The sequence below is a fragment of the Erythrolamprus reginae genome, chromosome 11 (assembly GCF_031021105.1).
Source record: "Erythrolamprus reginae isolate rEryReg1 chromosome 11, rEryReg1.hap1, whole genome shotgun sequence".
Lineage (NCBI taxonomy): Eukaryota > Metazoa > Chordata > Lepidosauria > Squamata > Dipsadidae > Erythrolamprus > Erythrolamprus reginae.
Genome location: NC_091960.1, coordinates 2,925,713 through 2,948,339, shown reverse-complemented (window position 1 = coordinate 2,948,339; position 22,627 = coordinate 2,925,713). Strand labels below are relative to the sequence as shown.

At 45.8% G+C, this 22,627-nt stretch overlaps 1 protein-coding gene across 2 annotated transcripts in view; it reads right to left on the bottom strand.

Annotated features, from left to right (window-relative positions):
• Window positions 1–22,627, bottom strand: part of LOC139173909 (cation channel sperm-associated auxiliary subunit gamma-like) — a 40,630-nt gene that overhangs the window by 15,788 nt on the left and 2,215 nt on the right. The window contains exons 2-16 of one of the 2 annotated variants that reach the window (XM_070763809.1): window positions 20,494–20,763; window positions 18,552–18,605; window positions 17,104–17,248; window positions 16,800–16,929; window positions 14,064–14,124; window positions 12,219–12,371; window positions 11,350–11,521; window positions 10,279–10,416; window positions 10,014–10,079; window positions 8,374–8,481; window positions 7,113–7,163; window positions 5,687–5,816; window positions 4,560–4,671; window positions 2,768–2,932; window positions 813–931 (exon numbers count right to left, since the gene is read on the bottom strand). In XM_070763809.1, coding sequence (XP_070619910.1) covers window positions 813–931; window positions 2,768–2,932; window positions 4,560–4,671; window positions 5,687–5,816; window positions 7,113–7,163; window positions 8,374–8,481; window positions 10,014–10,079; window positions 10,279–10,416; window positions 11,350–11,521; window positions 12,219–12,371; window positions 14,064–14,124; window positions 16,800–16,929; window positions 17,104–17,248; window positions 18,552–18,605; window positions 20,494–20,709 — 1,820 coding nt within the window. In that variant the 5' untranslated portion in view covers window positions 20,710–20,763. Of the gene's footprint in view, window positions 1–812; window positions 932–2,767; window positions 2,933–4,559; window positions 4,672–5,686; window positions 5,817–7,112; window positions 7,164–8,373; window positions 8,482–10,013; window positions 10,080–10,278; window positions 10,417–11,349; window positions 11,522–12,218; window positions 12,372–14,063; window positions 14,125–16,799; window positions 16,930–17,103; window positions 17,249–18,551; window positions 18,606–20,493; window positions 20,764–22,627 lie in introns of those variants that run through there. The other variant, XM_070763808.1, reaches the window with a different exon arrangement.

The window sequence follows — 22,627 nt, the reverse complement described above, 5'->3', positions numbered from 1 at the left end:
TAGAACCGAGCTCAACCGAAGGGTAAAAGTATTTGTTCCCACGAGAAGTCTGGAAAATTCCTCCATTATAGGAAGAACATAATAGAGGGATTAGCTTGACCTCTGTACCTGGATGGGCTGGCTGTTCATCTGAGGGACTAGTTCTGTCTTTGCCATAAAAGACTGGGTGACTTTAGACCAATCACCAGGAGACAGTGAGTTCCAGTGAAAGCCAGCTGAGAGCCCTTGAGCCCAGCCCACTCTCTCTCAGGCCCACCCGAGGTCCAAGAATCCCCATAAGTCAAATACTGTCCATCTTCGTTTCCTCCCTAGGCCAGGCAAAAGAAAGCAGGTCCAGGCCTTGATCAAAGCTGCGATGCCTATTTACAGTGCAAGGGCCTTGCCAAACTGACCGCAGTTGCTTGGGAACGGCCGGCTTCAGAAACTCTAGGAGAGGCCTGTACCAAAAGTTCTAAACTCAACTCCCTCTTCCCACCTGCCTCCCTCCACCTCTGGCTGGAGATTCCAGCTACCACTCTAACACCAAAGGGATCCAATACGCAATGTTATCCCACTCGACCCCATTCCCCAACTTCCCTTCAACTTCCTCGCAGGCTTTTTTTCCTGAGGAAGGCTCCGATATCTCGAGGGTGGGGAGGGGGGTTCCCGCTCCAGATAAAATCTAACACCCAACTGTACTTGTTGAGAAGGGCAAACGGAGAGAGGAGACCCAGAAGTGGTCAAAGAAAGGGTAGCCGGGACAGGATTGAAGCGGGCCCTTTCTTCTCCCTTCCCTCCATGGTGAAACCCAGAGCCGTTGATCTTCCACTCACTTGTATGTCATCCTTTGGTGAGGTGTGTTCTTTAAGAGATCGTACGTCAGGAGAGAACCTTGAGGAACACTCCTCTTTAGGATTTTTTCTTGGCCACGGTCATCCCTCACATAAATCAGCTGAGGGAAAAAAGGAAAAAGGCCTGATCAAAATTCAGGGGTTTGACCATCGTATGTATTTATGTCCCACGATCCATGTGATTGTTGCTTGTGACTTTCCCAGCCGACTTGTGATAAGCGAAAGTCGAGGGGGGGAGGCGCATTCTCTCGCCAACCGTGTGGTTTATTGAACGACTCCGTGATCTGCTTAACAACCATGGCAAAAGGCATCATAAAATTGGGCATGGCTCACTTACGCAACGTAATCCCAATTCGGTTAATCAATCGAGGACTTCTTGCATTTCTCTCTGAAGGATTTGATGCTGGGATTTTCTGATTTCCTCCTGATTTCAATCATTATGCTTTTGGTTGTTCCCCAAGGCCACCTGGCAGTCATCAGCTGGAGGCCAGTGGCTCGGCCCCAGGGATGAGTGGGGTGCGTGGCAGCAGCTTTGGAGAAGTGGGCGGGCGTCATCTCAATGCATTCAGCCAGCGGATGAGCCCGTGGGGCAGCTTCGATCTTGTGACGGGATGGGGCTCGGCTCCATCAGCCCCCCACCTCAATCTCCCGCCTTTGGGGCCCCTTTGGGAGGGCGCATCGATCGGCTCCTCTGCTGGCTGGATGCCACGCGCCCCTCTCATCCCCGGAGGACAAGCTAAGAAGAAGTGGGGGTAGGCTGCTGGCTCGAAACCAGAGAGACAGATGCGGAGGGAAAGAGAGGGGGGAGTGAAGTGAGAGAAAAGGAAAAAGAGAAAAATGGGAAACTGATGGAGGGAAAGAACAGGGGAGAGGAGGGATGAGAAGGAAAAAGAGAGGGAGAGGGAAGAGAAAAACAGAAATGAAAGGCAGAGAGGGAGAGAGAAATAAGGGAAATTGAGGGAAATTGAGAGAAAGAGAAATGACGGAAAATGAGAGAAGGAGAAGAGGGAAACAAATGAGAGAGAGAAGGGGAGAGAAAGAAAGAGGGAGGTGAAGAGGGAAGAGGGAGAAAAATAGAAATGAAAGTGAGAGACTCTCACTGAGAGCATCTGCACCAAGACAAATTCCTTGTGTCCAATCACACTTGGCCAATAAAGAATTCTATTCCATTCCATTCTATTCTATTACTATTTAATACTACACCATTTGGTTCAGAATACTTTTTTCCTTGTTCTCCTCCTCTAAAATCTAGGTGCATCCTATACACCTGTGCGTCTTATTCACCAAAAATACAGTAAGTAAGTAAGTAAGTAAGTAAGTAAGTAAGTAAGTAAGTAAGTAAGTAAGTAAGTAAGTAAGTAAGTAAGTAATTGATAATAAATAATATTTATTTCTGATAATAAATAGGTAGGGTAGCAAGTTGGCCAATGTCACATCCGTGAGATGGGCAATAGAAGACAAACAACAACAAACAAATAAGCAAATTGCCAGTTTTGGAAAACACTTTTTTTTTAGCTTTTTTTGTAGAGCATCGCCATATTATTAGCCATAACAACATTCCTTTTTCTGGGAGTCAAGGAGACTTGCACGCACCTGGATGGGAGTGATTGGGGATTGTATCCAGTTGCGTCTGAAGAATGGATTAGACCATGTGATGGACTTGTGGGTGTGAGGCAGCGTTGTGAACTTTCAACTGGGTGGGGAAAACCTGGAAGCTTTCAGATTCGGCTTTTCCCAGATGTGCCAAAATGACATCGCTAATAAATTGGAACTTTGAGGAACTTTCTGCCTCAGAGTTTTATTTCGTGGGGGGTGTTTTTTGACACAAACCTCGCAAGATCTGCATTCGAATCCGTAAGGCCCTTGCCAGACCCTTTTGCTTCCATGAAGCTTCCATGGAGGTCCCCTATGACCCGTCTCCTGCCCATCTCACCCACCTCTAGCAAGGTGTTCCGGTCGTAGTATATGCTGAGGATGGCATGTCTGGTTAATGTGGAGTAGGCTGAGGAGCCTCTCATCCTCTGGAGAGCACTAAACTTATTCCAGGCATCTGAAGGGTAAACCTTTTTAAACATAGTGCTGTCTTCCTTCGACACCCAGATCTGCGATGAGAGGGGAGGAAAGAGGGGTGTTGTTTCATGCAAAACATTCCTGTAGGGTAGGATAGACTATAGACTATAGACCAGTGATGGTGAAACTTTTCTTCCTTGGGTGCCAAAAGAGCTTGTGCGCACACTATCACACATGCGTGAGTGCCCACACCCAGAATTCAATGCCTGGGGAGGACAAAAACAGCTTCCCCCACCCCCTTGGAGGCTCTCTGAAGGCCGGAAACGGCCTGTTTCCCAACTTTTGGTGGGCCCAGTAGACCAGTGATTTTCAACCTTTTTTGAGCCGCGGCACATTTTTTACATTTACAAAATCCTGGGGCACACCACCAACCAAAATGACACAAAATGACACTCTAAGACACTCTCCTCTCTTTTTCCATCCCTGTATCCTCCCCCCCCCTTGTGTGTGTGTGTGTATACACACTCTTGAACCATTTCCAAAACCAAGTGAGGGCTGGGGGTTTTTTCTCTATTATTCTTTGGGTGCTTTTTATCATATGCTTTAAATCAAGAGTCACTTCTCTCTCTCTCTTTTGTTTCTCTCTCTTTCCTGTCATTCTCTGCCTCAATCATTTTCTCATTTCTCTTTTTTCCTCCCCTTTTTGCTCATCTCTCTCTCTCTCTCCCTTCCTCTCCTTTTCTCTCTCTCTCTTGCTTTCTTTCTCTCGCACTTTCTTTCTTTCTCTCTCTCTCTCTATCTCTCTCTTGCTCTCAGCAAAAAGTTGCAAAACTGGAACCTGAGCTTCTTTCTTCACGGCACACCTGATCATGTCTCGCGGCACACTAGTGTGCCGTGGCACACTGGTTGAAAAACACTGCAGTAGACTCATGTTTCGCCCTCCCCAGACTCCAAAGACTTCCTTGGAACTGAGGGAGGGTAAAAACACCCTCCCCATCTCCCCAGAGGCTCTCTGGGAGCCAAAAATGCCCTTCCAGAGCCTATGTGTGAGCCAAATTCAGCTGGCTGGCACATACATGCACATTGGAGCTGAGCTAAGGCAACGGCTCGCATGCCAGCAGATATGGCTCTGCGTGCCACCTGTGGCACCCGTGCCACAGGTTCACCATCACTGCTATAGACTATAGAATAGGAATAGAACAGAATATAAATAGAATAAAAATAGAACAGAAAATAAAAGAACAAAACAACAGAGATAGAAAGGACCATGGAGGTCTTCTAGTCTAACCCCATACTATAAATGCGAGGGGGCACAGTGATTAGAGTGCAGTACTGCAGGCCACTTCAGCTGACTGTTAGTTGCGGTTCAGCGTTCAAATCTCACCAGCCTCAAGGTTGACTCACACTTCCATTCTTCTGAGCTCAGTAAAATAAGAACCCAGATTATTGGGGCAATATGCTGATTCTGCAAACCACTTAGAGCTGTAAAGCACTATGAAGCGGTATATAAGTCTAAGTGCTATTGCTATTCCTATTGCTATTTCAGACAAAGGGTTGTCCAAACTTTTCAGTGCCGTTGTAACTTTGAACGGTCACTAAATGAACTGTGATAAGTTGAGTACCGCCACTCAAGAGTAAAACAGAATTTAGAGTAAATGGCCTGGAATGACCTGCTTCCCACAGCTTTTCTATCCCCTGGATTCATGAGGAATATGTTACCTCCTCCTTGTCTGTCATAACAGCAAAATCCCCACGGAAAGAGTGGACAAAATTCTTGATGGGAGAGTCACTCGGGAACTGGGAAAGGTAGATGTAATGCATCATATCGTTGCTGGAACGGAGAGCAAGAAAAGAGGAAAATGCTGTCATTAGGTTAAGTAGTGGGCACACTTCAGTTTGGACAGACAGTCTGGGGTAGCAGTTAAGGCCCAGAAATCAGGAGGCTGGGAGTTCTAGTTCTTCTCCGGCTGTAGAAATGAAAGTTGGCTGGGGGACTTTGGGTCAGTCACCAGGAGTCAGTGAATTCTAGTCCCGCCTTTGGTATGAACGGCGACTTTGAGCCAAATGCTCTCTCTCTCTCAGCCCAACCATCTCACAGGGGAAAATAGGAGGAAGGAAAGAGGTGGATTCAGCAGGTTCTGACCAGTTCTGGAGAAGTGGCAGAGGAAATTTTGAGTACATTGGAGAACCAGTAAATATTACCTCTGACTGGCCCCATCCCCATCTCTTCTCAGCCTCCTGAGTCCCAGCTGATCGGGAGGAAATGGGGATTTTGTAGTATCCTTCTCCTCGAGTGGGGAGGGAATGGAGATTTTACAGGATCCATCCCCTGCCACACCCACCAAGCCATGCCCACAGAACCCATAGCAAAAAATCTGAATCCCACCACAGGTCCAAATATTAGGTATGTTTGCTGCTTTAAAGTTATTTAAAGCAAAAACAATAAAGCTGGGATAAAATCTGATGGATAAATAAATAAAACGTCTCATCCTTGTCCCAAAGGTGCCTTTTTAAGAGGCAACTGGTCTTCCTTTGTTTTTCTCCGAAGACGTTTTGCTTTTTCAGTTCTGTTTCAGTTTTCAGTGTAGGATGGAAGGATTTATATTCCTTGCAGGCCTCTGGTCCTTAGCCCTCTCTCTGAGAGTCACTGAGGCTGCTTAGAGGTTTCTCTATGCCTGAATTGTGCAAATGAGTGTGGAACCCTCTGGGAACTGCTGAACTGCTGAAAGGATGGTGTTGAAAAAGCTAAGCTGTCTCATCATTCTTCTTATATTCCTATTTGTTTCAATCGGCTAAATTACCCCTTTGGATTCCATAACAGTTCAGCCTAGAAAGCACAATCTTACCTTTTCAAGATCACATTCCCCCAAATATAAAGTGTCTGGCTTAAAGGGTTGTAAGTCAGGCCTCGTGGGATCAAAGTTAGAGTTGTGTATTTCTCGTTGCCCACGAGCATTACAAACCCTCTATCGGAGGCTGTTGAAAAGAAAAGAGAACTGTCAAAAGAAATGTTTTCAGCGGCATTGCAGGAAGACTACAAAAGAAAAAAAAAGAACCATTTCTTCTTCCTCTCTTTCTTTTGTTTATCCTGGTTTATCTGAGGACCATCTTTTCTTTCAAGGCCCCTGTTCTGAACCTCAAATCCTCCTGAAAGTCAGAGGACAGGACACCTCCTGAACCACAGATTCAGCAGTAACTCAAGACAGAAAGGAACAAGGATAAATTACCAATTGGACAGAACATCTGTAGCTCAGGGCTGAACTGGGAGAGGGGGAGACATTTCATCACCCAACTGGGCAACATCATCAGTGTTAGAAGGGAGTGGGGTTCGGAGGAGGACTGTGGGTTTCTTGGTGCCTTCTGAGCTTAGTTCTTTTCTTGCAGACATTTCATCACCCAGCTAAGTAACATCATCAGTACTAGAGGGGTGTGTGGTTTGCTCTTTTGTTTCACATGCTAGTGGCTTGTCCTGTCAGTGTTGATGATGGTAGACTTGATGGCCCCTTGATTAGGCTGTTGCTTGCTGTTACCAAACTCAGACAAACATGCTAACAGCATGGCTGGCTGAGGAATTTTAGGGGTTGAATCCATGCGTCCTTAAAGTTGCCAACGTTGGGAAACCCTGCGTTAAGCAATGCTCTCTCTCAGGAGCCAAAAAACCCACCACCTTTTCTGTTGCAACACTTTTCCTCTAGGACAATGATGGTGAACCTTTTTTTCCTTGGGTGCCGAAAGAGCATGTGCACGTGCTTTTGTGAGTGTGCAGTGCCCACACCCATAATCCAATGCCTGGGAAGGGTGAAAAATATGTTTTTCTCATCTTTCTGTTCCTTCTCTTGTCATTCTGAGCTGCCTAAAGTTATTGAGAGTTGGGTAGAATGGTGGTTTGATAAATGAATATTATGCTGTTTTGTCGCAGAGTCAGCCAGATGTTTAGATTGGGCATTCCTCTCCACCTCCCAAGGACCAGGTGAGCTTCATAAATAATAATAATTATTAATAATAATTTATTAGATTTGTATGCCGCCCCTCTCCGAAGACTCGGGGCGGCTCACAACATAATACACAATGTACAAATCCGATATTAAAAACAGAATAAAACCCTTATCGTAAAAAAATTACTCACACAATCCAAGCAAACCAGACATAAACTGTAGTAGCTAAGGGGCATGTCAATTTCCCCATGCCTGGCAATATAGGTGGGTTTTTAGGGGCTTGTGAAAGGCAAGGAGGGTGGGGGCAGTTCTAAACCACAAACAATATGATTCTTACCCGTAGGTACACGCCTAGGGATTTCATATACTTTTTGAAAATGTTGCTGCTCTGGAAACAGAAGAAAACAGAGAACCAAAGTTAGTGTGTGAACACAAAGAAATAGTTTAGAGCAGAGGTGACAAACTCAAGGCCTGTGGGCTGGATCTGCCCTGCAGGGTTCTTAGGTCTGGCCTGCAGAGACGCCCTGGAAACAGCCAAGGTCTGTCTCGCAGTGCCTCTGCCAAAGAAAACAGCTCGGAAGGGCCACATCTGTCTCTCTCGAGCTCCGTTATGGCTGGCAGAGGGTTGCAATGAGTCCATTGCAGCAGAAAACGGAGCTTGGGAGCCAGTTTTTGTTGGCAGAGCGCTTGGGCGGCCACAGGTGCCCCCGACATGAGTGAGGTCAAGGTGGTCAAGCTCACCCTGTCCACACCCACTCCCCCCCAAAGTCAAACACAATCATGATGTGGTTCTCAGTGGAATCGAGTTTGACACCCCTGATTTAGAATCACAGTTCAACAGCCAGCATGTAACGGTTTTCTCCATAACCTAGGGAACTGGCCAAGGTAGCTTACAGTAGCATTGACCATGCTGATATCAAACAACCTGGTAAATCCACCTATTTCCAAGTATCTTGAAATGGTTACAACAACACATTCTGTATTGTCCAGATAATTCCCTGACTTACAACAGTTCTTTTACAGTTACAAGGGCACTGAAAGAAGTGATGTAGGGCCATATTTCACGCATGACTGTTACAGCATCCCCGTGTTCACATGATCTAAAGCCAGGTGGTTTGAAACTACGATGGTTGCAGTGTCCTGGGGTCACGTGATCCCCTTTTGCGGCCTTCTGACAAGCAAAATGATTCACTTAATAAATGTGACATGAGTCAAGGTGGCGCAGTGAGTAGAGTGCACTACTGCAGGCCACTAAAGCTGACTGCTAGATCTGCAGGTCAGTGGTTCAAATCTCACCACCGGCTCAAGGTTGACTCAGCCTTCCATCCTTCCGAGGTGGGATAAAATGAGGACCCGGATTGTTGGGGCAAGAGGCTGGCTCTGTTAAAAAGTGCTATTGCTCACATGTTGTAAGCCGCCCTGAGTCTAAAGAGAAGGGGGGCACCAAAAAAAATATCCAATGAGTAAATAAATAAACAAACAAGAGAGGTTATCAAATGGGCCCAAACTCAATTTGACATGTGTCTCGCTCAGGGTCAGCAATTTTGGCTTCGATTGTGGTCAAGATGTCCTGTGGAAAAGGACTTGAGCATCATTACCTCTGTCATATGAAACAATGGCAAATCTCCTAGTCAACCTTTGAGTCACCAGCAAATAGAACTTGGTTTCCCCGGTCATCGCAACCCATAAAATGTCACACCGACCACCTGAAGAAAAGAAAAGAGAGGTCCAAATTTTGAGAGACCCATAGAAGTGTGTTAGATGCGCCTCATCCAAAGGATGGCCACCTTTTCCCAAAATCTCCACACCAGCTGAAGGCTACAGAAACTACCCAGAGTAGGGTAGAAGGGGAGTGACCAACACTGCAGTGGTACCTGACTCAGAGTTTATTTATTTATTTATTTATTGGATTTGTATGCCGCCCCTCTCCGGAGACTCGGGGCGGCTAACAGCGACAATAAAACAGTGTACAATAGTAATTTGTTATTAGAAATGATTAAAAACCAATTAATATAAAAACCAATCATACATACAGACATACCATGCATAGAATTGTAAAGGCCTAGGGGGAAAGAGGATCTCAATTCCCCCATGCCTGGCGGCAGAGGTGGGTTTTAAGTTGTTTACGAAAAGCAAGGAGGGTGGGGGCAGTTCTAATCTCTGGGGGGAGTTGGTTCCAGAGGGCTGGGGCCGCCACAGAGAAGGCTCTTCTCCTGGGTCCCGTCAGGCGACATTGCTTAGTTGACGGGACCCGGAGAAGATCCACACTGTGGGACCTAACTGGTCGCTGGGATTCGTGCAGCAGAAGGCGGTCCCTGAGATAATCTGGTCCGGTGCCATGAAGGGCTTTATAGGTCATAACCAACACTTTGAATTGTGACCGGAAACTGATCGGCAACCAATGCAGACTGCGGAGTGTTGGTGTAACATGGGCATATTTGGGAAAGCCCAAGATTGCTCTCGCAACTGCATTCTGCACAAACACTTTTCAAAGGTAGCCCCATGTAGAGAGCATTACAGTAGTTGAACCTCGAGGTGATGAGGGCATGAGTGACCGTGAGCAGTGACTCCCAGTCCAAGTAGGGTCGCAACTGGTGCACAAGGCAAACCTGGGCGAACGTCCCCCTCGCCACAGCTGAAAGATGTTTCCCTAATGTGAGCTGTGGATCGAGGAGGACGCTCAAGTTGCGAACCTTCTCTGAGGGGACCAGTGATTCTCCCCCCAGGGTAATGGATGGACAGATGGAGTTGTCCTTGGGAGGTAAGATCCACAGCCACTCCGTCTTGTCTGGGTTGAGTTTGAGCTTGTTGACACTCATCCAGGCCCTAACATCCTCCAGGCACCGGCACATCACTTCCACTGCTTCGTTGGCTGGACATGGGGTGGAGATGTATAACTGGGTATCATCGGTGTATTGGTGATACCTCACCCCATGCCCTTGGATGATCTCACCTAGCAGTTTCATGTAGATATTAAATAGCAGGGGGGAGAGGACTGACCCCTGAGGCACCCCACAAGGGAGAGACCTAGAGGTCAACCTCTGACCCCCTACTAACACCGGCTGCGACCGACCAGAGAGGTATGAGGAGAACCACTGAAGAACAGTGCCTCCCACTCCCAACCCCTCTAGCTGGTGCAGAAGGATACCATGGAGTTCTGCTTTCAATGAGTATGTTACTTGGAATGCTGGTATAGGGGGAAAGGAAAGGCAAATTTTCAACATAGAAACAGACTTACCCAACAAAGTAGTGCATAAACTCTTCCTCGATCCTCTTGTGGAATCAGCCACCTTCACAATCCCATCTAAAAAAGAAAACAGAAGAAAAACAGTTCTTCCTTTCCTGGGCATTGTCTCACACACCTGTCAAAATTTTGTAATGTTATTTTACAGGTGGTCGTCATAGACTGAGAACCGATAGCTTAGTGACTGTTCAACATTACCATGGCCCGTTTGTGACAAGGAAGTCTCTGCGAGAATCCCTACAGACTTCTAATACACTACCTCTGCAACTTATAAGGAAAAACATCCCTTCTTGACCACCACCACCGATGGCGATCACATATTCGGTGTAGTTGTAAGGGAAAAAGACAGGAACCAGCCTCCTCACGCAGACGTTGTTCAAGATCCGTGTCCACAGATCTAAAGGGGCAACAGAGGGAGAAAGAGCAGTTCCCCTGTCAGAAAATTCTGCCCTTCGACCCATAAACCACTTGCCTCTTGCAACTCCCTGCTTCCTTCCAAAACGGAAGAAGAAGAGGGTCAGCAGTCAGGGGGATGGGCTCAAAGGCAGTGGCCGATAGCTGAGTGCACCGTTTAAAGAGTTGTCCCAAAGGTGCAGGGTATTGTAGGCTCTGCTGACTGCCAGCAGTTCAAGACTCACTGGTAGTCCCTCCTTCCAAGGTGGACAAAATGAGGACCCAGATTGTTGGGGCAATAGGCTGACTCTGTAAACTGCTTAGAGAAGGCTGTAAAGCAATGTAAAGCAGTATATAAATAATCCTCTTGCCATTCCTTCCTTCCTTCCTTCCTCCCTTCCTTTCTCCCTCCCTCCCTCCCTTGCTCCCATCCATCCATCCATCCATCCATCCATCAATTCTCCCTCCCACCTGTCCATGATCCACAGTGGTTAAAATGCAGGCTAACTTTGCCCGCTACCATGAGTTCGATGACTCACCCTTCCATCCTTCCAAGGTTTGTAAAATGAGGACCCAGATTGTTGGGGGATAAGATGCTGACCCTGTAAACCGCATAGAGGGGGCTGGAAAGCACTGGGAAAAGCTCCATCACAGCTCTTGAACTCCCGTGGGATTCCAGAGAACTTGCTCAAATTATGGCAAATCACACTTTCACATGTAATTATGGATCATTCAGTCTCTGGGATCTTAATTATTTTGGAGTAAAGCAGAGACGCAAGGGATCCAGTGGGTTAAATGGACTCTCTGGCAGAAACTTTGATTTTTTATCAATTATAGACCTTCTTGGTGAGGCCATGCTCCTGGAAGCATTGCAGCAGGATTGGGGTGTGGGGAGCGCAGGAGCATTTTGGGGGTTTATTTTTTTAGCTTCACATACCAGATCCTTTAGTTTTTAGGGATAAAAGTGGATAATGCCCTCTAAAATAATAGACCAGTTGGTTTTGCCGGATGAAGAGCGTGCTTTCGGTTGCGATGGTGTCTTCAATGGAAGAGGAGAATGCATCCTGCCGACAGGAAAGGGAACCGATCCAACAGCTGTCGATGCCCACCTGGAGCGGAGCAGGAGACAAAAACCAAAGCTGTGTCAGCTGAGGGGAGACAGAGACCTCCCTCGACATCCCTACCAAGGGCAGCGGCCTTTCAGCCCCCGGAGGTGTGGGAACACAGGATAGTCCTCGACTTACGACCACAATATCTGTGGCTAAGAGAGATGTTGGTCAAGTGAGCTCTGCCCCATTTTATGGCCTTTCCCTGCCACAGTTCTTAAGTGGATCGTGACAGTCGTTAAGTTAGGCGCACTGTTGTTCCTGGACTTTGCTGGTTAGGAAAAGGGGATTGCAGGACCCCTGGGACACTGCAACCGTCATAAGTGTGAGTCAGTTGCCAGTTGCCTGAATTTTGATTCACATGATGCTGCCATGGGCACAAGTGTGAAAAGTGGTTATAAGTCACTTTTTCCAGCGATAGCAACAGCTTAAATCCTTTAAGTGGTTTACAGAGTCAGCATCTTGCCCCCAATAATCTGCGTCCTCATTTTACCGACCTCGGAAGGAGGGAAGGCTGAGTCGACCTTGAATCAGTTCAAACTGTTGAATTGCAGGCAACCGGCAGGCAGCAGAATTTAGTCTGCAATGCTGCATTCTCACCACTGTGCCACCATGGCTCTTAGTAATGCCACAACTTTGAATGGTTACTGAATGAACTATTGTAAGTCGAGGACTGTCCATAGTTATTTTTTTTGTTTACCTCTAAGGGGTAATAGGTATCAAAGTTCGTATCTGAGATGATGATGATCTTCTGCTTGGGGATCCCTCCCAGGATAAGAACAGGCGCTTTACGGTGAGTGGCCCAAATGGGGCGTGATGGGTCGGTCAGCCTAAGGACATTCTTTAAAATCAACTGTACTCAACCGGACAGAGAGATAAAAGAAACAGTCACCACTTGCACATCAACATAAAACATTTGATTTCACAACAATATGAAGCCAAAGATATTTAGGGACTCGGTGGTTGAAACATAACAATAGCTGGCATTGGGTATGTCTAGATCAGGGGTGTCAACTCAAGGCCCGTGATTGGCATCTGGCCTGCAGGATACTTACATTTGGCCCGTGAGCCTGCCCTGGAAACAGCGAAGGACTGGCCCTTGGTGCCTCTGCCAGTGTAAACAGACCTCAGGAGGGCCATACGCAAACCCTCCGACCTCCGTTTTCACTGGCAGAGGCTGCAGGAAGTCATCATGGCTGGAAACAGAGACCCGATGAGTGACATTGAGCCGGCCACACCCACCCTGGCCATGCCCCCCCCAGCCCCCCCAAGGTCAAACACAATCCTTATGCAGCCCTCAATGAAATCGAGCTGGACACCCCTAGTCTACTTTAATGAAAAGAAGGACTGGGGGTGACATGATAGTCTTCCTATATCTGAGGGGCTGCCGAAAGAACAGAGGGTCAGCATATTCTCCAAAGCCCCTGAAGGCAGGACAAGCAGCAGTGGGTGAAAACTAACCAAGGAGAGAAGCAACCTATAACTAAGGAGAAATTTCCTGACAGTGAGAACAATTAACCAGTGGAACAATTTGTCTCCAGAAGTTGTGAATGCTCCAACATTGGATTTTTAAAGAAGAAATTGGTTAGCTACTTGTCTTAAATGGTATTGGGCTTCCTGCCGGAGAGGTGGTTGAAGACATTTAAGGTCCCTTCCCACTCTGTTAAACCACAGGTTTTAGTTGGACCACAGCATCTCCACTGCCCCTATGTTCCAGTGATGTTAGTTTTGTATGTGTGTGGAGATGGGAAGAATTGGGTCAGTTTGGTTTGGTAATCGTTAAAGAACTGGACGAGAAACAGGAGACTGTGAGTTCAAGTCCTCTGGCCAACTGCATGTTCTTAAAAGGATGGCTGGATTCGCAACAGAAAGGGACCGCTGGAGTGACCTCTGTCCAGGGGAACCAAAAGAGGCATTTGCTTCACTGAATGCAAGCAGGCTTTGTTATGGCCTGTTGGCTGTAAGCCCCTCCAGCAGCCGAATCAGTGGAGGAGACGTGAGGGTCAGCATCAAGTCAACCTGAGAGCTGGGGGGAGGGGAGAAGGATTGGAGCTGTCAGAGAGAAACAGAGGCAGAGCCTGGCTGTCTGTCAGCCCTCAGGTGGAGAATCAACAGCCCCCAGGTCTGGAGGTGGCTGATGAGGAACAGCTGGGTCTAATGCCTGATGCATGGATGCGTAGAAGGCAGAGGAGAGGAGTGGGAATCTATGGGCTGGTCCTTGGAATGCTAGCAAAGCCCCACCTGAGCTCTGGGGATAAAAAGCCTGGGGTGGGACAGAAATGAATCAATGTGGTAGACCACTAGTCATCTTCCAGCCAGACACACTTGTTAGCCTGCGGTGAGAGAGAAATGTTTTTGCTGGGGTTGCCAGCAAAGGAATCTTTGAGTTCACTTCAGAAGTGCTGTCTATTTCCTGTTCTGTTCTGTTCTACACTATGGTTTGTCGTATTTGGGGAGTTTGGTCAGAACAGGCTTATTAAGATTACAGGCTCTTTCTGAGCATCAAATGTCGACATTTCCAAACCCTCAGCCGACAGCAAATTACCTTTTCTCCAATCCTGAATTTATCGGGTGGTTCCATAAATCCATTTATGTTGTAGTACATACTAGGAAGAAAGGGAAAAAGGAAACACGTGCACATGAACATTCCATTTACTACGTTTGTGAACAACTCATCTACCAAAGCAAATTATACTGTGCTACATGGGTACAAGAGAGCCGCAACACTTGGAAAAGGGGAAAAGAAGAAAGAAAGAAAATGTGGGAGAGCAATTTAAAATAAAATGATCTGACGGCCACAGCAGGAGACCTTCTGGAAAGGGAGGAGTCGAAAGGTTTGGGTCCAACAAAGTGTTTGAACCAAAGAGGGAAAGTTTGGTCTGGTGGTTCAGGACAGTGGGCTAGAAAGCAGAAGACAATGAGTTCTATCTAATCTTTAACTATGAAAGTTGGCTTAGTGACTTTGGGCAATTACCCAAAGACATGAGTTAGAAACATAGAAGACTGACGGCAGAAAAAGACCTCATGGTCCATCTAGTCTGCCCTTATACTATTTCCTGTATTTTATCTTACAATGGATATATGTTTATCCCAGGCATGTTTAAATTCAGTTACTGTGGATTTATCTACCACGTCTGCTGGAAGTTTGTTCCAAGGATCTACTACTCTTTCAGTAAAATAATATTTTCTCATGTTGCTTTTGATCTTTCCCCCAACTAACTTCAGATTGTGTCCCCTTGTTCTTGTGTTCACTTTCCTATTAAAAACACTTCCCTCCTAGACCTTATTTAACCCTTTAATATATTTAAATGTTTCGATCATGTCCCCCCTTTCCCTCAGACTCTACAGATTGAGTTCATGAAGTCTTTCCTGATACGTTTGATGCTTAAGACCTTCCACCATTCTTGTAGCCCGTCTTTGGACCCGTTCAATTTTGTCAATATCTTTTTGTAGGTGAGGTCTCCAGAACTGAACACAGTATTCCAAATGTGGTCTCACCAGCATTCTATATAGCGGGATCATAATCACCCTCTTCCTGCTTGTTATACCTCTAGCTATGCAGCCAAGCATCCTACTTGCTTTCCCTACCGCCTGACTGCACTGTTCACCCATTTTGAGACTGTCAGAAATCACTACCCCTAAATCCTTTTCTTCTGAAGTATTTGCTAACACAGAACTGCCAATACAATACTCAGATTGAGGATTCCTTTTCCCCAAGTGCATTATTTTACATTTGGAAACATTAAACTGCAGTTTCCATTGCTTTGACCATTTATCTAGTAAAGCTAAAGAGTTCTAGTCTAGGAGATGAGAGTTCTAATCCCGCAGTCAAGCCGAAGTCATCACTTGAGTTAGAGACTTTGGCCTGTCACAATTAGAGTAGTTCCATGGGAATTGGGAGGGGTGGTTGCATGAGGGGGGAAAGATACCAGCCACAACAAATTCCTTCTCGAAGATTCAAGGTCATCCTTTGCTCAGCACCAGCGGAAGTCTGGAGGAGGTCTGTGGACATGCAGACAACCGGACTGGTCCACGTGATGAATGTATGGGTGTGGGGATGAGAGATGGACCTTAACCTGCGTGGGGAACTGTAGGAAAAGTAACCAACATGACTCTGTCAATAAATTGGAACTTTGGAAGAAGGCCAAGGTTTGGATTCTGATTTATTTCTTGGATGTTATTTGGAACTCTAACATCCGCTTTAGGCATGAAAACTAGGTTTAGGTTTATTGGATTTATATGCCGCCCCTCTCCGCAAACTCGGGGCGGCTCACAACAATAATAAAAAACAGTACAGTACACAATACCAAATCCAATGCCCACCCATCCAGTTCCAATTTAAATTAATAATCTCATAAAAAACAGTATATATAAAAAACAGGCACACAGTCAATCAATCAACAAAACAACATGGGCAAGGGGGAGGTGTTTTAGTTCCCCCATGCCTGACGGCAAAGGTGGGTCTTAAGGAGTTTACGAAAGGCAGGGAGGGTGGGGGACAATCCTAATCTCAGGGGGGAGCTGGTTCCAGAGGGTCGGGGCCCCCACAGAGAAGGCTCTTCCCCTGGGTCCCGCCAGACGACATTGTTTAGTCGACGGGACCCGGAGAAGGCCAACTCTGTGGGACCTAACCGGTCGCTGGGATTCGTGCGGCAGGAGGCGGTCCCGAAGATATTCTGGTCCGGTGCCATGAAGGGCTTTATAGGTCATAACCAACACTTTGAATTGTGACCGGAAACTGATCGGCAGCCAATGCAGACTGCGGAGTGTTGGAGTGATATGGGCATACTTGGAGAAGCCCATAATTGCTCTCGCAGCTGCATTCTGCACGATCTGAAGTTTCCGAACACTTTTCAAAGGTAGCCCCATGTAGAGAGCGTTACAGTAGTCGAGCCTCGAGGTGATGAGGGCATGAGTGACTGTGAGCAATGACTCCCGGTCCAAATAGGGCCGCAACTGGCGCACCAGGCGAACTAGGTGATTTAAGGGCAATCAACAGAAGACCGGGAGTTCTAATCCTGTTTTGGCTTTAAATGCCGGCTGGGTGACCATGGGCCAGTCACTTTCTCTCAGTCCAATCCCCTCACTGGATGGTGGTGGTGATGGTGGGTACAATAGGAAGCTAGGTTGGATAGCTTCACCACCTTGAGTTGTTTGTAAAAGAATAATAAATTCAGGAAAATAAATAAATAAATGAAAGGTATCTAATATTAATTCCCTTGTTGGCAGCATTCAGCCAGAGGGAAGGGTGGAAAGACCATTATCCCCAGCCTCTTCTTACTTCTTGGTGGGCATAGGGAGTCCAAAGCCTTTACTCTTCACCGTCAGGCGATTCACAACACTGCCATTCGTGAAGGGCATCGGCGTGAACCAGAACATGTTGCAAACTTCCTCGCTATCACAATCTGAATCTGGAGAGACAGAGAGCAGCCAGTCACATAGCCCGGAATGCTTGCCAAAAGATGAGCAGAAATCTACCCCATGTTACCAGACCCGGTATATGGGCAGGAGCAGAGACCCTTGCAGCTTCTCCAGCACCACCGGCTTCTACAATCGTGCCAAAACGCTCTTTGCCACAAACCCACCGTTCATCCGGTATGGGGAAGACACCATTTCGATCCGTAAACGTTCTATTTTTTTGTGCACGGGGTGCACAGAATCTTCAAACAAGACCTCCACAATTGGTCTCAGTCCGCTGTAGTGGCCTATTCGAACAGCCAGATATTCAGTCTGCAAGGAGAAGGTCAGATAGTCTTGTAAGGCAGTGGCCCAGGATCAAATCCCAGTAAGGGTATGGCTAGCTGATGAGGCCAGAACAAGGCCGAAATAGCGCTATCCTAGTCTCCCTCAGCAAAAATATGTGATATATACAGAACATAGTTTGTTGGCTATGAATAAATTAGCTGCCTTGAAATGGCCCTGGGTTGGGCCTAGAGGCAAAAAGAAGCTGTGGTATTCCTTCAATATACCAGGGTGATCCAACAGAAATACATGTATACACACATATATATGTGTGTGTGTGTGTGTATACACACACACACACATACACACACACAGGCACACACACACACACACACACATATATATTCTTGTAAGCATCCAAAAATAGCCCTCATGGTGAGATAAGCATCAAGCTAATTGAAAAAATAATAACTCCAAGCTAAGGAACTTGGAGGATTTGGTGGTACCGGCTCCGTACCACACTGGCAGGCCTTTCCAGATGTAACCCTAACCCTAGCCGCCCCGAGTCTATGGAGAGGGGCGGCATACAAATCTAATTAATAATAATAACAACAACAACAACAACAACAACAACAATAATAATAACAATAATAATAATAACCCGACCTGGCCCTCCCCCCAACCAAAGTGGGTCACGTTTCTTTATAAATAACGAAAGCAAATAACAATTAATGGTGAAACACCTTGCCTCCCGAAATTGTGGGTGCTTCATCATTGGAGGTTTTTAGGAAGTCACTCATTTCGAAATGTATAGGATTCCTGTTTGAGCAGCAGGTTGGTCTACAACAGTGGTCATCAACTGGTGGTCGGTAAAAAAATGTTGGTGGTCCACAGAAAAATTATTTGCATTTTTATATTGCACTAAATTTGGGGTTCCCAAACTTGGCAACTTTAAGACTTGTGGACTTCAACTTCCAGAACAGCTATGCTGGCTCTGAGTCCACGGAGAGGGGCGGCATACAAATCCAATCAATCAATCAATCAATCAATCAATCAATAAATAAATTCTGGGAATTGAAGTCCACAAGTCTTAAAGTTTCCAAGTTCGAAGACCTCTGCACTAAATACTATTTATCTTTTTTTAAAAAAACATGTTAGTGGTCCATAGGATTTAAAATTATGAATTTAGTGGTCCCTGATATCCAAAAGGTTGGTGACCTCTGTGTAGAAGACCTTCAAGGTGCCTTCCAGCTCTATTCTGATTGACTAAAGCAGGACCCTTCCAAACCTGATTCCTCTCCTTCTCTCGATCAAAGAACCCTTACCAATTATGTGCACATTTCATCCTTACCCGATAGATGCAAGACAGAGATATTTTCACAAAGTATGGAAATCCATAGTAACGCTTTAAAAAAAAGAAGAAATTATTTCAGAAATTGTTTCTTTTTATAGGACATTACACACAATGCTTCTCCCCCCACATAAGGCTAGTGAGAGCTATCTACTACATTTCCAGTGAATAATTCACCAAACTTTGATGCTTACTGGACTAGCTAAATTCAAAGCCAGATAGATGGATGGATGGAGGAATGGATGGATGGATGGAGGAATGGATGGATGGAGGAATGGATGGATGGAGGAATGGATGGATGGAGGAATGGATGGATGGATGGCTAGATATAGAAGGTAGTTTTGGTATACTGAAAATAGATACAAGATATAATGACAGACAGACAGACAGACAGACAGATCAATGGATGGATGGATGGATGGATGGATGTTAGATATAGGTTACGTAGATATAGAAGATATTGATATAAGAGATAGAGATAGATACATTAGATATAGATATAGAAAATAAATAGAAGAGATAGATTATATAAAATTTGGGCTTAAAAATATCTACTTCAGCTTCATTGATTATGCTAAAGCCTTTGATTATGTAGATTGCTACAAATTATGTGGGTTGCAACAAATTGTGGTAAAGAGATGAGAGTGCCAGACCATCTTATTTGTCTCTTGAGAAACCTAGAAACGGGTCAAGAAGCAACAGTGAGAACTGGACACGGAACCGCTGATTGGATCAAAATTAGGAAAGAAGCCCAGCAAGGCTGTATACTATTGCCCTGCCTATTTAACTTTTATGCAGAGCGCATCATGAGAAGGTCAGGGCTAGAAGAATCCAAAGTTGGAATTAACATTGCCGGGAGAAATATCAAGAACCTCATATATGCAGACGATACCACTTTAATGGCAGAAAGTAAAGAGGAACTAAAGAACCTCTTGATACAGGTGGAGGAGTGCAAAAGTTGGCTTGAAATTCAACATTAAGAAAACTAAGATCACGGCATCTGGACCTTTCAATCCTGGCAAATAGATGGAGAAGAAATGGAGGTAGTTACAGCTTTTATTTTCCTGGGCTCCAAGATCACTGCAGATGGGGACGGCAGCCAAGAAATAAAAAGACTTTTGCTCCTGGGAAGGAAAGCTATGACAAATCTAAGCATACTAAAAAGCAGAGACATCACCCTGTGTTTAGTTCAAGATTAAGGTTTTGCCAGTTGCAATGTATGTCTGTAAAAGTTGGACCATAAGAAAGGCTGAGCCCCCAAAGAATTGAGGCCTTTGAACTGGGCTGCTGGAGAAGACTCCTGCGAATCCCTTGGATTCAAGGCAATCAAACCCGGTCAGTCCTAGAGTGGTCTTTAGAAGGCCGGATCCTGCAGAAGAAAACCAAATACATTGGCCACTTAGTGAGAAGGAAAGACTCACTGGAGAAGAGCCTCATGCTGGGAAAGATTGAGGGCAAAAGAAAGAGGGGATGGCAGAGAATGAGGTGGCTGGATGGAGTCACTGAAGGAGTCAGCATGATTTTGCAACTAACAAGGTAGATAGAATAGAGAGGATAGACAGATAGATATAAATAGATAGATGAAAGGTAGATAGAAGATTAGATGTAGAGATAGGTAGGTAGGTAGATAGATTAGATATAGAAGATAGACAGAAGAAAGAAAGAATAGATAGACAGACAGACAGACAGACAGACAGACTGACAGGATAGAATCAATCAGACGCAAGTCACTTTCCAAACACCTTGCTTTTGCTTAGGAATGGATATTCTAGTCCCAACTGCATTTATAATTTGAGGTTTACCCATATGTGGTGTAATAAAAAATCGATTTGTCTTCCTTGAGTCTTCCGTGCTTTACTCAGGACCCTTGCAGGACCTAGGAACAAAATGCTTTCTTTCTGCTCTCCTGTCTTTCAGATACTCAGAGGTAAGAGGTACTCACTGCATCTTTGTCATTCAGATCTATTGGTGAATCTTTGAGATTCTGGAAGGCCTCGGTCACACTAGGACGTTCTTGCTGGTTCATGTTGCTTGAAGATCGTACTTTGAGATCATTGGAGTCATGGAGTGCAATCGACCATTGGCATTGTCTCAACGAGGGGCAAAGATTCAATTGGAGGAGTAAACAAAGCAGGTTGGACAGCAAAAACTTCCACATAATGGGTTCTTCCCCTCTTCCTACTTCCTACTTCCCTCTTCCTACTCTCTTCCCCTGCAAAAGATAGATGAGATGGGGAGGGAAGAAGAGGAGGGGAGGGTAAAAGAGTAGGAGGAAAGGGGAGGAAAGGAGAAGAGATAGGAGGGAAAGGCAAGAGAGAAGGAGAGAAAGGGGAGGAGAGAGGAGGGGAGGGGAGAAGAGATAGGTGGGAAGCGAGAAGGAGGAAAGGGGAAGAGAGGAGGAAAAGAGAGAAGGACGGGAGGAGAGAAGAAGAGAGAGGAGAGCAGAGCAGAGGAGGAGAAGGGAGGGGAGGAGGGAAGAGGAAGAGGTGAGGAGGGAAGGAGAGAAGAAGAGAGAGGGGAGGAAGGAAGGACAATGACAGAAGGGGAGGGGACGGGACGGGAGGAGGAGGAGAGAAAGGGGAGGGGAGAAGAAGAAAGATGAGGGGAGGAGAAAAGAGAAGAGGGGAGGGGATGAAAGAAGGAAAGAACGAGGAGAGGGAAGGAGGGCCGGAGAGGAGAGAAGGAGAAGAGAGGGGAGGAGACAAGGAGAGGAGGGAAGCAAAGGTGAAGGACAATGACAGAGGAGAGGGGGGGAGGGGGGACAAGATAATATTTCTGTCATTTTTTTTACTGTGGTGACTGGCATACATTAAAAATGAAATTGCTGCCTTCTCTCAAAAGAATACATATACACAACACACAGACGCATGCTATATAAACATATATTTACCTACACATACGTATACATCACACACACACACAGAGAAATACTAATCCCGGCCCATCCTGAATGCATAGTGGAAAGAGGAAGGTTGAGAGTTCACACGGTCGATGCTGTATGGAACCAAACTGGGACTGAATCGGGATGCTGTTTCGGGTACCACGAAGCCCCCTCCCACAAGGTCTCGCGTCCCAGACAATCCTGCGCAACGGACCCAGCTGAAGCCTCCCTTATGTGCTCTGAAACCATCCTAGGAGAAAGTGAGCAAGTGTTGCAACTTTCATTTCCATCATCCCTTTTCAAAATGTTACATTAAACAGGGTATCCGGCCAATAAACGCTCAGCTCCATTCAGTCACTTCATCTCCACCCTGTTAAGAGGAGTTACAGGATCATAAAAAGAAAAACATACGGTATGGATATATACCCTCCGTATATGTTCTAAACCTTCCATGAACCCTAATTCTTACTTTGAAAATAAATTTATTAAATATATACAATTCTTAAGTAACACTGACAATATAATCCATGGGAGCTTTCTGAATTTTCTTTCTGGAGCCTACAACCTGGAGGTTCCTGGCAGCCATAATAGGTTTCTAAAAAGAGACTGGGCAGCCATTTGTCCAGAACGGTCGAATCCCCTGCTTGAGCAGAGGGCTGGACTAGAAGACCTCCAAGGTCCCTTCCACCCCTGTTATTCTGTCTTGTCTCAACCCTCTCTGCTCTGTCTTTTTTACAATCCCAGAGCAAAGATGTAACTTCCAATGGGCACTCTTGTTCTGAATCGGCCTCCTAAGGGACTCCTGGATGAAATTGGGGAGGGGCAACTTTCATCGTTTTAGCAGTCTAATGTGTGTATTTCAATTCATGCTTCCAGCATCTGGAGTAGCATCTGGTCATTACCATAAAAGATTAGATTAGATTAGATTTATTGGATTTATATGCCGCCCCTCTCCGCAAACTCGGGGCGGCTCACAACAAGGTAAAAACAATACATAATAACAAATCCAAAACCCACCAATCCAATTACAATTTTAAGCTAAAAAATTCATTAAAAAAAAAACAACAACCCCCAAATATTAAAAAACAAACACACAATCAATCTAACACCAAAACAGCATGGGCAAGGGGGAGATGTTTCAGTTCCCCCATGCCTGACGGCAGAGGGGGTTTTAAGGAGTTTGCGAAAGGCAAGG